This window comes from Pempheris klunzingeri, chromosome 12, assembly GCF_042242105.1.
Source record: "Pempheris klunzingeri isolate RE-2024b chromosome 12, fPemKlu1.hap1, whole genome shotgun sequence".
Lineage (NCBI taxonomy): Eukaryota > Metazoa > Chordata > Actinopteri > Acropomatiformes > Pempheridae > Pempheris > Pempheris klunzingeri.
The window spans coordinates 6,031,984-6,046,889 of NC_092023.1; the positions used below are offsets into that span (position 1 = coordinate 6,031,984).

The following is a 14,906-nucleotide window of genomic DNA, read 5'->3' on the forward strand; positions in this document are numbered from 1 at the left end:
GTTTACCTGCTCCCTGTGTGTCTGCGCTCCGAGTGGACCGAAACAAATTACCCAGGGATGACCTCTCGCCATCTCTCTCTCCTGCTCTGTAACCATTTCCACTATCTCCCCGTGCACGTCTCTCCCTGCCTCCCTCTACATGTTATATGTTGTATGAGTGTTTTTCTCTCTCCCTCTCTCTTCCCATCAATTTGTCTGTCTTGTCTTCCTGCACTTCCATCTACATACCTCAAATCTCCCAAGCAGAGCCACAGTAGAATAACATTTTAGAGAGAAAGCATATCAGAGCACACATTAAAGCCTCTTGAGGATGGAAGATGTGCGTTTCTCTGTCTGCCTGCGATGTCAAACATCATTTCGACATGTTATGCACACATGCAAGCGTGAAGATAAGCTGATAGGATGGACTTTGTGTAACGATGCTTGAGATCACAAATAAATACACACACACACACACCAGTCGAGTGTTTTGTAGCACTAAAAGAGTGTTTTGTTAAAGCTGCAGTGAAGCACATTAGCCTTTCAACGCTGGTTTCTGCGCTCACTGTGCCAAATAGTACCTGTGTGGATTGTCCCATCAGTGAATGAAGCTGGTGCTCTGTGTACACCATTAGGCTGTTTGATTTTCACAGCCAGCAGATGTTTTGAGTTCTTTGCAGCTCATACCCTCACTCCGACACACAGTGGTGAACAAACACACACAGAGCAAGATGAATGAATCCCCTCTGCCCCTGTAGGAAGGTCTCGCTGCCTCTGAGGTTATTAACCGTTTCAGTAAAAATCCACTATCAAAGGATTTCAGTGTGCAAAGCTTGAAAGCACGATTTGTTTGTATTTGTTGCATCATTGTTAACCCAGACTTTTCTTCCATCGGAGAACCTGGTGCAGGTACTAGCAAACACCAGTCTTATTCTAGTGCCCTTGAACAATCTCTTATTCTGTATCAACTCTACTGTAGGCAGTGTGGTGGAAAAATCAATAAGGATTTTTTTTTGGATAGATTTTGACATCTTAGTTATATGCTGTTGGACAGTTGACCAGCCTAAGTTTGGATGTTCTCTTTAGATGCCATCATCCCGTAATCTTCTTAAGAGAAGCTGTTGCTTGATAAATTATTATAAACTATCACATTGGTATTGACTGAAGTTGAATGCAGGCAGTTTTGAGTTTAGGAAACTCAAAAACAAATCTACCTGTGATCTGATGTGGCCACTTGGTATTGATTCTTTCACAGCTGATTGTCAGAATTTCTGTTTTTATTATGTACTTTTAATACCTCTGATATTTGAGTTAATAGTTATGAGCCATCCACTGACTTTGTCCTTTGTCCTTTGAATTTACTCAGGGCTGTGCGCTGTCGATCAACGCTGTGATAACTGAGTGAGCAAGGCCGTGAAATTTTTTTTTTCCTCATCGCTTATTTACTGAAAAAAAAAAATCATTTCACAAAGCATTCCATGTACTGCTGTCTAATAACCGTTTTATTGAGTTTTATTCAAATGGCATGTTCTGTACTTAAGCAGCTGTACTATATGTGTATAATTTCACAGTGATTTCTACTTTCGAATGAGAAAGAATAGTTTCTTTTTCCTGATTTATTGGATTTGTCCTGCAAAAGATCAGAGGTTAAAATGAAGGTTGTTCTGCAGGAGCTAGAGCACCGTAGGACGTTTTGTTCCGCCAAGCGCAGAGAGGCTGGGCTTGTTGCTTTTTTAGTAAGGATTGTGCTTTTGCAGTGTCAAAGACAAGGGGAGTGGAGGGCAGACTGGCACAGATATATTTTTGCTCTCCCTAATGACACCAATACCATTTCATGGCTTACTGAGCAGATTGAATCGCACTCACTCTTTGCAAGTCTCACTCCCTGCCCCTGTCTCTCTGTTTCTCTTTCCTGCACGCACTTCATCACTCTCTCCTCACATACTGTGGACTATCACATGCACATACATATGCTGCCGTACATTGATGTGTTACACTCACCCCAGTGGAGGTTGTTTAATTGCATTTGGGTCAGCAGTTTGCCAGTGCTGAAACCGAAGGACATGGAATTTGTCAGTTTACCCATTCAGCAGTCACAGGGGGCGGTGTGTGAGCTAACAGCTCTGCTGGAGTCAGGCCCATAAGGTTAGCTTTACACAAGCCTGTCAGACTGCGCTGTCAATCACTCTCCTCTCCTCTCCTCTCCTCTCCTCTCCTCTCCTCTCCTCTCCTCTCCTCTCCTCTCCTCTCCTCTCCTCTCATACTCTGTCATCTCCTCTCTCATATTCCTCTTAAAAATGTACTAGACTGCTGTTATTCCGCTTAATAAAGCTTATGAGATTTATGCACTGTTTCACGGAAAGGGCTCAGTGTTTCAGACAGTCCTGTGATGGCCTGGTACAGTGATAAAGGCCACACATGAGCCTTGTGTTCTCTTCACACACACACTTACACTCACACACACTTGCTTTATCCCTCGCGCATCACGAGTGATAGAATCTCGCCTTTCGTGAAAGTGGAAAATCACATGTGGCAGCCAGGACATACAATCTTCCCCAGCTGGTATTTATAGTTCTTAGCAACTGGAACATTCTATGGAATAAGGAGTTCATTCATTCATCATGTGACGCTCAAGCTCCGTTCTGCTCGTGGATGACCTGATTTCATATCTCATGGTTAGATAGATGGCTCCTCTCCACTGACGCACTTGGGACAATAAAAACAAAAACACGGGCGTGTGCACTAACCGCACACAAATAGAAGGAAGAGAGAGCAAAGTGGCATAAAGCAACCGTCTACTGACACTAGAATCGAATTGTATTTTGATCCAATATCGTTACATGATACAGCAGGCGACAAGACACCGCCTGAGGTTTTTGTTATGGTTATGACATAACAAATGGCGGAGTGAAGGGGTTGGGTTATGGATAAACACAACTAGTTTGTACGACATGCTGTCCTTGTCGAAAGTCAAGTCGTGTTGTTTCCGGGCGGCCATACTGGAGTGAAAAGCCGTGGATGACAGCACACATTTTGTGACAGTTTCTTCTGGAAGACGTTCGAAGTGTTGCACTTGGTTGTTCACATGAAAAGCGACAGAAATAGTTGTGTCGAGAACGGAAAAAAAAAAAGAGAGCTTGAGAGAGTCGTCCAAGCCCCGGCTCCTCTCCCACCTCTGCACAGTTGACCAATCGTGGTGTGAAGTGGGAGTGAATGTCAGATTTGTCAGTTCCGGAAAGTTACATAAATGGTCTGAAACGCACACACACACACACACACACACACACACACACACACACCCCATAATCCGACGTTGGAAAGGTGCGGGGGGAAAGGGCCTTCTGATTTTTTTCAACCATCTGACAAGCAGTTCTGGGGGAGTGTGCTGGCAGCTCAAACCTTCAATAACTGACTTTTTGGTCACTTTGGGACAAGCTGTCGACGCAACACTGACATATTCAAATATGGGGATTTGTAGCTTTTTTTATTTCTGTTTTGTATCACTGTTAAACAAAGCAACTCAAAGACACCATGGAGGAAATCTTCTATTCTAAACAATGAATCAATTAATCAACAAACAAATGAATGGATTTATTGATTAGAATGCTGCCAGTGTCTAACTGAAACCTAAGTGTGCACTAAAAGAGAGGGCACCTCTGTGCTCACTTAGTACATGGTGCTCTTTTTTTGATCCCACACATTGAGTGGTGAAATAATCGGCTGCTCCCGGGGGTATCTGGTGGCGCATACCTGCAATACTCCACAACTGAAGCTCCATATTTATAGACGGCAACAGAACAGCTCGCATATCCCCACATCACAGCTGTTTGCATTGCAGTGTTGGGTGTCACATAGCTGCCCGGTGCTCCTGTGGTTGTCACATTAAAACAGAAGATAAACAAACGGCAACATTTGGAGTTTATTTTTCCCACCCCTGGGACAAATCATTTCAAATTTTTATAGAGGCTGGCGGTTATGATGCCGTGTGGAGACTTTTTTATAAAGGCCAGAGGGAACGATATGACCAAGGGAGGGAAAGGGAGAGAGGTTAGAGATTAGCGGAGGAGAGGATTAGCAAAATAATGCAAAGAACAAAACAAGGCAGAAAGACAGAGATTATGAGGATGGATGCAGGTTTCTAAAAAAAATGAAACCATAGCTGAGGACAGAGTGGACTGGAGAAAATAAAGGCAATGAGAGGAAAAAGGGACTGTCTGGCTATGGGAGTTTGCCACTAGAGATAATAGTGTGTGTTAGAGAGGGCTGGTGGCTTTTTAGAGACACACTGAGAGCAGAGATTGTGGGAGGGAGAGAGAGGCCAGCACAGCTGAGTGGTGTTGATTGGCCTGTTTGAAAACACATGAACTGCAGACAGAGGGAGAAAGAGAGGGAGAGGAGCTCTGTGCACCAGGAGAAAGTGTCGCTCTGTGCCGTGCCACGCTGCAGCCCAAACCACATTAGAGCAAATGAATCCATTCCACCTCCTGTTATGGCAGCTCCCGCACGGGGCCCCAGGAAGGAGAAGGAGGAGGGAGGGAGGGAGGGAGGGAGGGAGGAAGGGAGGGAGAGAGGGAGGAAGAGTGGCAGGAGGGTTGAGATATGAGGGACGTGGAGAGGAAAATGATAGAACGGAAAATGGAAGGTGGTGGAAAGGAGTCGCATGCTGGGTGGCTCTAATGATGTCTGAGGGCTATAGAGAAGGGAAGCAAAAAGCACATAGTAGTGAAAGGAAGAAAAGCTGTGGCCAGGAGGAGGAGGAGGAGGAGGAGGAGGAGGAGGAGGAGGAGGAGGAGGAGGAGGAGGAGGAGGAGGAGGAGGAGGAGGAGGAGGAGGAGGAGGAGGAGGAGGAGATCCTCCCTACTGTGTCCAGTGAGCAGGAGTGATAGTTCTGTTCTCATTTTTCAGACTTTTGCTGAATAATGAAGATGATCTCTGGCCAGACTTCACCCTTGGTTTCACCTTTTATACTGTTGAGCACTGCCCTCTACACTTTACATACAGGATCGGCTGGACAGTAGAAGATTAAGCACACCACCAAAGATGTTATTTGCAGTGGTAACCTATAATTATTTAACTTGCACTGAAAATCTTTTCTGCACTGAATATACATCTTCCCTTCTGGGCCTGTGAAATGCATTCAAACCACAGCATAACTTCAGAAATGTAGTAGACAGCTTTAAGAAAACACCATGGTAAGTTTTCATGTGGCTACTGGACTTGTGCTCCATAACAGGGCTTATAATTTGATATAATTGCCTTTCAGTGGGATCATATTCCTATAACACAAGTCATGTATTTTTATCAGCAAATTTCTGTTGTCTAGATAATTTATTTTTGCTTTACACATATGAAGAGTTCTTATGTATTACGCAACCTTTTCATTGATATACTGGTTTACATCCCTTTATCAGAAGGACATGAATCAATTTCGGGGGGGTTGTTAACCTCGCCTCTATAATTATTGATAAAAACGCAGAGTAAAAAGATGTATATGATTCCTAACATGTCCTCTGTGACTACTTTAAGCTGTTGTTTAGTTTGCTTTGTTTGGTAACACTTTTTAACATAGTGTGCTGTGGTGGTGTTGGATATTGTTGACCAGATGTGGATTGGCTACTGACCTTAGCCGTGTCCTTTTTTACACTATCATATCTTTATTTCTAGATGTGTGCTTGTGTTGGCAGACTCAGGACAAACTGAACTGAATTAGATTAAAGTGAATGTTTGATGATTTTAAAGGTGCTTTTGTACACACTTGTATCGTCCAAAAATATATATATAGTTGTTGGAAATAACCAATATTGATATCTTGACTCTGATTCTGCCCCGCTCCTAATGTGCTTCTGTACAATACACAGTATTGGAGTGTATCATGAACGCTTGTGTAACAGCTTCCATGCAACCCCCACTGACTGAACACATTCACAAAGCAAGCCGCACTTGACAAAGGTGGTAGTCATTTGTCTGAAATGAGAAATCACTCATGCTATGAGTGATCATATGCTGTGTGTGTGTGTGTGCATGAATAAGTGGGTGTGTGTGTGTGTGCTGCTGCTGATAATGAAGAGATAATTCCAACACACTCTCTTTCCCTTTCGCTCTGTCTCTTTTCCCCACTGAGCCTGTCCCTTTTTGCCCCCTTCCTGCCATACTCCAGTGCCTTTCATATTACTCTGCTTTTGTTTCTGAGCACTTATTTCTTGCCCCACTTCCTCCAGCTTTTTTTTTTGTGTGTGCTCAGGATAGAGAGAAGGACTGAAACAAAAAAGTGTGTATGTGTATTATTATTTTTTTAAGACGGCAAGAGAACGAAACAGAAGCCTCCTCGGATGTTAGTATTATTTGTGATTTGCTACTTTGCTCTGATTCATAACAGCATCCTCCCACTGCTTAAAGGGAGGTTGTAATGTGCACAGCTTAATTGGATGTGTAATCCGTTTCTTTGCACCTCTGGTAAGCAGTGCTGAGTGGAGCTGATTAAGACATTTGGAAGACAATAAAGATTAAGCGTGTGTCTGCAGCGTGTGCACGCTCAAACAAGCAGTAGCCCGAAAAGTCTGAAACAGAATAATCCAGAAAAGGAGAGAAAAATCGCATACTGCTGCTATCCCAAGCTTTTTCAGTCCAAAGGTAATTAGTCATCCCACGGAGGAATAAGTAGAGGTTGAGATGTTAACATTTTGCTGTGAAAACATTCAACTTGTTCCCCTTCCTATGATGATATGACAGATTAGTGCTTTATTTTGATCGTAAACTGGGAGGGGCGAGGATGTGGGGCAGGAGGAGGGCTTCTGCCATGTTTCCACTGAAGCATTGTCTGTTATGCAACACATATTTGGATTGACTTCTTATCTCAGTTACAACACCGCTGACTGAACACAGCCTGGCTGGCTAGTCACATTTTCACCTCACTCATTTTGCTTTCAGAACCTGAGGGCCCATCTTTTCATCGACTAACAAAAGCATTGCCCGTTTGTAGGAGGAGGTGTGTCTCTGTGTGTGTGTCTCTGTGTGTGTGTGTGTGTGTGTGTGTGTGCTGGACCTTGTGAATGCACAACAGAGGGAAGGAGGAAGAAAAGAAGAGCTTATTGGGTAAAAGAGGCAGATTTCTCAACTGCCTCCAACCCTCTTCCTCCACAGTCTTGGCTGTGGGTGTGTTGGGACAGCAGGAAGGGGATCTGGAGGAGAAACAGTTAATCAATAGCCACAAGGTCAGACGGCTAACACAGGGCTGGAGCGTGCCCTGTTAGCGGTCCGGGGAGCTGCCTGGCCGCTGAAGGGGATTTGTAGCACTTGTCAGGGCTTAAAGGAGCCCTCTCTGGACCACTTGCTCTGGGTGTAGTGTGTGAAAGAGACACGGTGGTTAGCAGCAGGAGAGGGAGACATCTGCTGGAGTCTGGGAGACACCACAGCGCGGCAGAATTAGGCCACCCAAAGTTATGGTCATTTTATGTGTGGTCAGGGTGGCTTTGTGCCCTGCAGAATGTAAACTTAACTGTTTTGTAGGGACTTCTCACAAGCAGTGAAAAACCAATGCGGCGTCATGTCCATTTAACCTAACGAGAGACATTTGGCTGCCCACCGTTTGACCACATTTGCTCCAGAATTCCCCCTTACTCATTCAAGCAATGTGAGACTTTATGCAAGTGCACTCCAGGTAATTCTACTCTGGTAATGCTTAAGCTCAGAGGATTAGTAATACACTCTTATTCTCAAGGTGTTCTTTTGAAGTTTTACCTTTACGCTTAATCAAAGTGAAGAATTTGAGCTTTTGTGTTTACATGCTCTTAAGTGTGTGTGTGTGTCTGTGTGTGTGTGTGTGTGTGTGTGTGTGTAACAGCAAGAAAAAGAGTGCGTATACTTGTAATACTCTTTCTTAGATAAGCCCACCAGACAAACTCCCTGGCTGAGCACTATGCTTCCATCGTATTCGTTCTCTCGCTCCGTTTGTCACAGCGGGGGATCTTGGGGGACCCTTTATCAGTACTGAGCAGCTTTCTAGAGCCTGGCTCCCCCCCCCCCTCCCCCCCACCTATGGTTTCTCAGTTCGGCTTTTGTGTGGAGGAATGTGAGGCGGACCAACACTGATGGAGATAAACACAGAGGGATGGTGAGGGACGGAGGCCTCGCTGGCAAACCAGCATGATACCTATTAATCCAGCCTCAACCCATTTCTCAGAGATGGTCAGAGTAGTGAGCGTGGGGCTGAAATTGTCTTGTTGTTGCTGCTCACTGTTGGATCAGAAGAAGACACACACACAAAGAAAGAGATGCTGAACAGCTGAGCGTTATCTGCTCGTAGACGTTGGGCATAAATTATGTGTCACACCGATAACCTTGACTGTAAGGTGTGCTTCTTTTAAACAGAGATAACGGTTGATGTCCTTTCTCAGTTGCAGCGAGTGTAAGATTTTCCTCCTATAGGTAACATAAAACAAACAAAAAAAAAAAAGTTTCCCTTCTACTTCGTCTCGTTTCTATTTGTCGTTAACGGTGCTGCTGTGGAACATCTCAGTTTCATGCACTTGCCAAAAAAACTCGCTCGAGGCGGATCGAGCCCTGTGATGAGTCAGTGCGTAAACAAGCTGGCTTCCCTGTTTGAGAATTTGTCAAACTGCTAAAATGCTGTTTGAACTTCACAGGCTACAAACTCTTCACACGGATGACCTGACAAAATAACCTTGTTCTAACAAATGTACCCCTCCTCCTCCTCTTTTACAGAGTAAAGAACTTTAATGGCGTCCCGGTAGAGACATCAAGATGAACACGTTACCATCAATGGACCGGCACATCCAGCAGACCAATGACAGGCTGCAGTGCATCAAACAGGTGTGTATTACGACCCGTGTGTAGCAGCCCATTTAACTTCAGTGCTCCGCAGACATGGATTCCAGAGGCAGAGACACAAGAATCTGCATTTTCTCTACATTTCCTCTCCTTTCCTACGCTCCTTTCTCCTTTCAGCACCTTATATGGGCATCAGTTTTGCTGGCCATTAGCTCCAGTCACACAGATCATGTTGCGCAGGGTCATAGAGGGAGAGAGAGAGAGGGAGGCAAATCTGGCAGGGACCACAAGAAGAGACTTCAAAGAGACTAGAAACATAACCGACTCTGTTTCTCTGTTTTCCTGCTCCTGTGCTCCCTTACATCACGTTGCTGACTCTTGACGTATGCTGGCCCTTGTTGTGGTTTTGCTTAAATGCTTCCTTGACTGCGAGCGTTCAGGAGACTCCTTGCAGACAGATATAGATAGAAAGACACAGTCAGACAGACAGACATAACCCAGGGCTACCGCCTCTGCCTGTGATTAATAGTCTACAAGAGCTCGCTGGCTGGCTGGCTGGCTGTCAGGCTGTGGGCTTATTTGTTTATGCTATGTGGGTGTGATCCTTTAGATCTCCCAACATCCATATGACACCATGCCTTACAGTGAATCAGTGAATGATGGGGCTTTGAGCTCGCGATTATGAGGTGACACATCCCTTTTCTCTGTGCCTGCTGTTAAATCTCCCCATCCCACCTCACCTAAATTCCTGGGCACCCACTATTATAACCTTTATCTAAACAGGCTATTGCCCTCAGTCCTTTGCTGCTTTGCTCGTAGCGATGTGCTCGACGTCACGAGAGCTTTATTTCTAAATGTCAGCTTTTCTCATACAAGTAAAATTTGGTGGAATTGACACTCCTTGCTCCACAAAGCCTCCTCAGTTATTTTCTCAAGCGTCACTGATAAGCCCTAAATAGCCTGAGTTAACACTTCTAGCTTAATAAATGCACTAATTGTAGTTTGGTTTGTATATTCCTCAGCACTGGCTGTAATAGAACTGGTAGTAAAACCTGACTTCAAAGGCAGCGAGTTAGTCAGCGAGCTCTGAGCTTGTGGCGGCTCTGCTAGCAGGGTGTTGTTTTGGTTTGGGGAAAGCCGCTGGCAGGAAGCCAGGTCTTATTGTTTTTCATGCAGCCAGGTAGGCACTGAACAGCCTGATCCTTGGCTGGCCTGGAAAAGGGTAAGTCAGTCCATTATCTAACAGAGAACAGTCTGTCAAACGTCTGGCTGCTTGTCTGGTGAAACTCACTGCTGCTGCTGCTGCTGCTGCTCAGCCGTCTCCCCCCCCACCTCCCCATTCTTGTCCTCATCCAACCCTGAAGAGCGACAACAACAAGAAAAGCTCAGACCCCATCCTCCTCCCAAAATTCAGCAGAGCTGTTTCACTCTGCTGTCCTCCCCCTCACACCAGAGTCGAGGTTGTCAGGCAGAGTCGGTGGCGAGCGGTGCAGCAGGAGGAGCTGTGAGTTCAGATCTAGACAGACAGCCCCTGCTGTGCTAGTTCTGATTCCCCTCGCGCTGGAGGCTGATACGCCTCCCATCAAGCAGCAATAATGCCAGATTATATCACTCATCTAGAACAGGCTCTTCTCCTCCCTCTCACCCAACAAGAGCATCTCTCACTTTCTCTCACTCTCCGTGGTTCTCTCCATCGTCAGTCAAACCCACGAGAGTCCATGGCTAACCCTATAATGGCTAATCTTCACATCAAAAAAGATGAGTCACTCAAGGCCTCTCTTGAAGCTTATGGTATCATTGGAAACTCTTAGAGATTTTCCCTGCGGGCGGGTACCAGGCCTGACATGTTAGGCCTCGCTCGCACCGAAGAGCCCTTTTGTCACACGCCGCCGCAAAGCTGCCCTTTCAAAAATGTTCACCTCTGCTGCCCCCTAAAGACAATAGTTCTACCTTCTCTGCAAGAACACACAAAACAAAATACTTCAGCTCCAGATGAGAATAATAAATGCTTTCAAGTGGGCTCAATCTCGCCGACTGAACAAGCTGCAGCTCTGCGCCATTTCAGAGCTATTAACCTCCTGAGCCATGAAGAAAGGGAGCCCAATTTTAAAACCGCTTATTGTGTCCTGCCAGCCTGAGTAGCCTTCAGACACTGGGAAGAAAAGACTCAACTGTTTCAGGCCTCAGTGAACAAGCGAGAGAGACAGACAGAGACTGAAAGAGATTAGACAACACACCAAAGGCGCGTATTGAGTCTGCACACATAGCTGCCAGAACCAAGGTTGTTTTCTTTGTGAACAGCCAAGCCAGCCAGTGGACTTCTGGTGCAGAGGCTCTGTTACAGTCTGAAAACAGGCAATGAATGAGGGGAAGAGAGAGACGGAGGATTGGAGGGAAAGATTTGGTTGCTGTGTGGGTCATGGGGGTGAGGCCTGGGTGTTGCCAAGAGAGATTAACAGGAAACACTGGCATCATTGTTGATATGGGTGTGATCTTCTTCCCACAATGCAGCAGAGCCCCGAGTGGGCGTACATTGGAAGGAGTCAAGGTCCTCACAGGGTTGTGCAGAAACACAAGACATTAAATCAAGGCAGTTTGGAGGGAGAGCGCAAGGCTGCGAAACTATTTGGTTTCAGTGTTTTTCTAATTTGTACTTAATCTGAAAAAAATAACGCTGATTATTTCCCATTGTTTCTAATGGCAATGTCCTTTCTCTGTGTTTGCACAGCACTTACAGAACCCAGCCAACTTCCACTCAGCGGCTACAGAGCTGCTCGACTGGTGTGGAGATCCCCGGGCGTTCCAGCGACCTTTCGAGCAAAGCCTCATGGGATGTCTGACGGTACGCAAACACTAATTATGGTTTTCTTTTGGTTTTTCAGGTACTTTTTAGGAGACGGGAGCAAAACAATAATTAGATTTTGGATACTTCGGGGGGGAAAAAAAGACAGCCTTATGTGTCCACTTCTGAGTCTGTTAGCCTCATATTCATATCATATTTGGGTTATACCTTTTCCTCCCTGCAAAGTTATGTAAAAGCAGTTAGTAGCAGGTTTTAATCGCACCAGGTTTGGATGCAGCAGTTATCCAAGGCAGCTGCTCAGGCCATCAGGGGCCAGTGACACAGGTTAAAGTCCTTGTCACCCACTGCTGGTCTCCACTTTGCGCTTTATACACACATACGCACACACACACACACACACACACACACACACACAAAAAAAGAGGCTTGAACAGGATTGTGGGTAGCCAGTCACCTCTGGCTATCACCTTTCAGTTCAACAGCTACCATTCTTCAAACTGGGTGCAGGACCGAAGAAGTGGCCTGTGCCAGGTGTGTGAAAAAACTCTCGCACACTATCACATGTCTGAATGAGGCTGCAGAGCAGAGAATTGAAAGTTTCACGCTTTTATCGCTGAGATCAGTCTTTGAAACACTGAGAGGGAACATTGTCCCCAGCTGAAGTGGTAGCGTGAGCAAACAGATAAATGCTCATTAATGTGTAAATCACAATAAAAGCCTCTTAAAGGCTGATAAAGAGCTATACAATGGAGCCCACCACTGAGATCCCTCTCAGCATGGGGCTGTTTCCATCAGCTAAATTGTTTCATCAGACTCACAGAGCAAATGGCTTCTTATCTGGAGAATTACAGCTCGCAACAAGTCCGCGCATTCTTTCAGGGATTTTGTCTTCATGTCAGGTCATGTGAGATTTTATTAATATAGCCCAAAATCACAAATCACGATTTGACTTAGGGGGCTTCACAGTCTGTGCAGCTTGCACCGCCCTCTATCCTAAGACCTTTGGTTTGAATAAAGAAAAACTCCCTAAAAAGCCCTTTTAGCAAAGAAAAATGGAAGAAACCTCGGGAAGAACAACAGAGGAGAGATCCCTCTCTCAGGATTGCAGACATACAATTGATGCTGTGTGCACAGAACAGACCAACAAAGTCACAGTATATACAAACTATGTCGCCTTTCTTTATGCATATTGTATCAAGAGTTTGCACGCAGACGTCTGTGTTATTTCTGCTTCTAGAAAATAGCCAGTTTTGTTCACTAGGAGCTGTTTTCACATACAACTGTTTCAACGACAAGCAAAAATAAACTACAAAACATTTTTTTTTTCCTCCAGCAAAAAGATAAACAGGAACATGAACGGCCCAGTAACCTTCCAGCACCTCTTACAGCGCTGTTTTCATATTGACAGGAATATGGGCCTGGATGTACATTCTCAGAGGGAGATTAAGCTGAAAAAGGCTTATGAGGTGAAACACAGTTAAATCCGTGTTGAATCTATGCTAGCCTCTGTAGCTGGCTGCCTGCCCTGCACAAACTGTAGGGCAGACTCACACACGCAGGAAATGAAACGACTGACAGCAACATGATTCGACCGCTTGTCAGAATCATCGTCGTTTGCAAAATTCAGTTGGGTTGAATAGATCCTGTTGTGAAGTATTTAAAACAATCAAACGAGCCTTATTTATTGACTTAATTTCCACAGTTTTTCATTCAGTGCTCAAGCGGCTATATTACCTGTGACAAAGGCACTTTATGATCTCTGCTAGCTGTTATGTTGGCTCTCTAAAAGGCACCCCAGCAGACCTTGTTAATGGTAATGTGTGTTTTGAGGTCAGAGGGAGCAGAGGAGTTGTCATCTGTTAGCAGATAAAAGCAAAGGGGTTTCCCTTTTAATAATGATTTACCCCTGTCTCCGGAGTCCTGTTTAACCTCACTCAGCATCCCCTTTAGCGTTATATCAGAGTCAGGGAGCAGGGAGACCCCATAAATGTTCAACCTCGTTTTGAAGTCATTAACAAAAACAGATTATTGAAATCTTACAGCTGGGGACTGGTTCCTCTCAAAACTAGAGGGCAAAGGAGGATTGTTTAACCTTTGTTCACCCAGGGAATTCTTCTGAAACACACTTTACTTACTCTTTTTCTACACTGGCTTCCAATGCACACCAACAGTGACAGGCCCCCCCGATACTTATCATTTCCACATTTTCCTGCTCTGTAACTGAACCAACCTTTAGTTTGGAGACAAACTGTTCACTTTAGGGCCAGAGCGGGCTTGTTTGAGGATAACCTTTCAGACAGACACTCTCGTTCTGCAGAGCGGCTCTCACCTCTCCTGGAGGTTGATAAAGTCATCAGACTCATCCTGACTGTGGATCACTGGAGCAACCCAGACAGCAGAGTCCACATCTCACTGTGTGTCCTGAATCTGAGTGTGAAAGCAAAAGAAACGATAGCAGTGGCTCAAAATATTAACACAATTAGGAAAGTGAAAGGATAAGATGCCATTACTGCGGCTCACTGTTTATTTAGCGTTCATTATTCATGAAAGAGATCAATATTTTATGGTACTGCATAAAAAAGTGCTTAATTTACTAATTTTTCGATAGACAGAGATAGCAGCTACGCTCATGAACCATCGCTCTCTCCCCAGGTGGTGAGTCGTGTCGCTGCTCAGCAGGGGTTTGACTTGGACCTGGGCTACAGGTTGCTGGCTGTCTGCGCTGCCAACAGAGACAAATTCACTCCCAAGTCTGCAGGTAAGACACACCGCTTTACTAAAATGCCATCAGATGCATGCTCATACATCATCCCATTTACTCTCTGTTGACTTGCAAGACCGTGGAACCATACAGTGCTCATTGTTCTTAATGCTGCGCTTACTCACCTTTTCATGAAATAAAACAATACAACAGATAGCTGTATGGCTTAAAACCATTATCCAGTCAGACACATTTAATTATTCTGCTCAGGCCGTGAGCGCACGACGTAGCTGTGAATGGTGTTTTGAGCACTATATAAAGGTCATTACAACGCTTTGTTAGCAACACAGGGAGAATCTCATAATTATCCTAACAGGCAGTTAAAATAGCCAAATATTATATTTTCATTACATAAGTACAAATAAAAATGTTTGTTGGAGTCACCATGAGTCTGTGGTTTAGAAATGTTTGATTCCTACAAACGACTGCGACCACAGACATCACACAAAAAGCCCATAGAGCATTATAATGTCAGATATTTTTAGCCCCCATTAAACATTAATATGCTATTGAGATGAGCTGCCCGGGTGGTAGCCTCACAAAAACAGTCTACTCAACTGTCTCTCTGCACAAACC

General features: G+C 44.9%; 1 protein-coding gene across 2 annotated transcripts in view; it reads left to right on the forward strand.

The window, feature by feature from the left end:
- zmiz1a (zinc finger, MIZ-type containing 1a) overlaps positions 1–14,906 on the forward strand; it is a 72,829-nt gene that overhangs the window by 34,904 nt on the left and 23,019 nt on the right. For both annotated transcript variants that reach the window (XM_070840793.1, XM_070840794.1), the window contains exons 2-4: positions 8,701–8,808; positions 11,495–11,608; positions 14,222–14,327. In XM_070840793.1, the coding sequence (XP_070696894.1) occupies positions 8,740–8,808; positions 11,495–11,608; positions 14,222–14,327 (289 nt within the window). In that variant the 5' untranslated portion in view covers positions 8,701–8,739. The remainder of the gene's footprint in view (positions 1–8,700; positions 8,809–11,494; positions 11,609–14,221; positions 14,328–14,906) is intronic.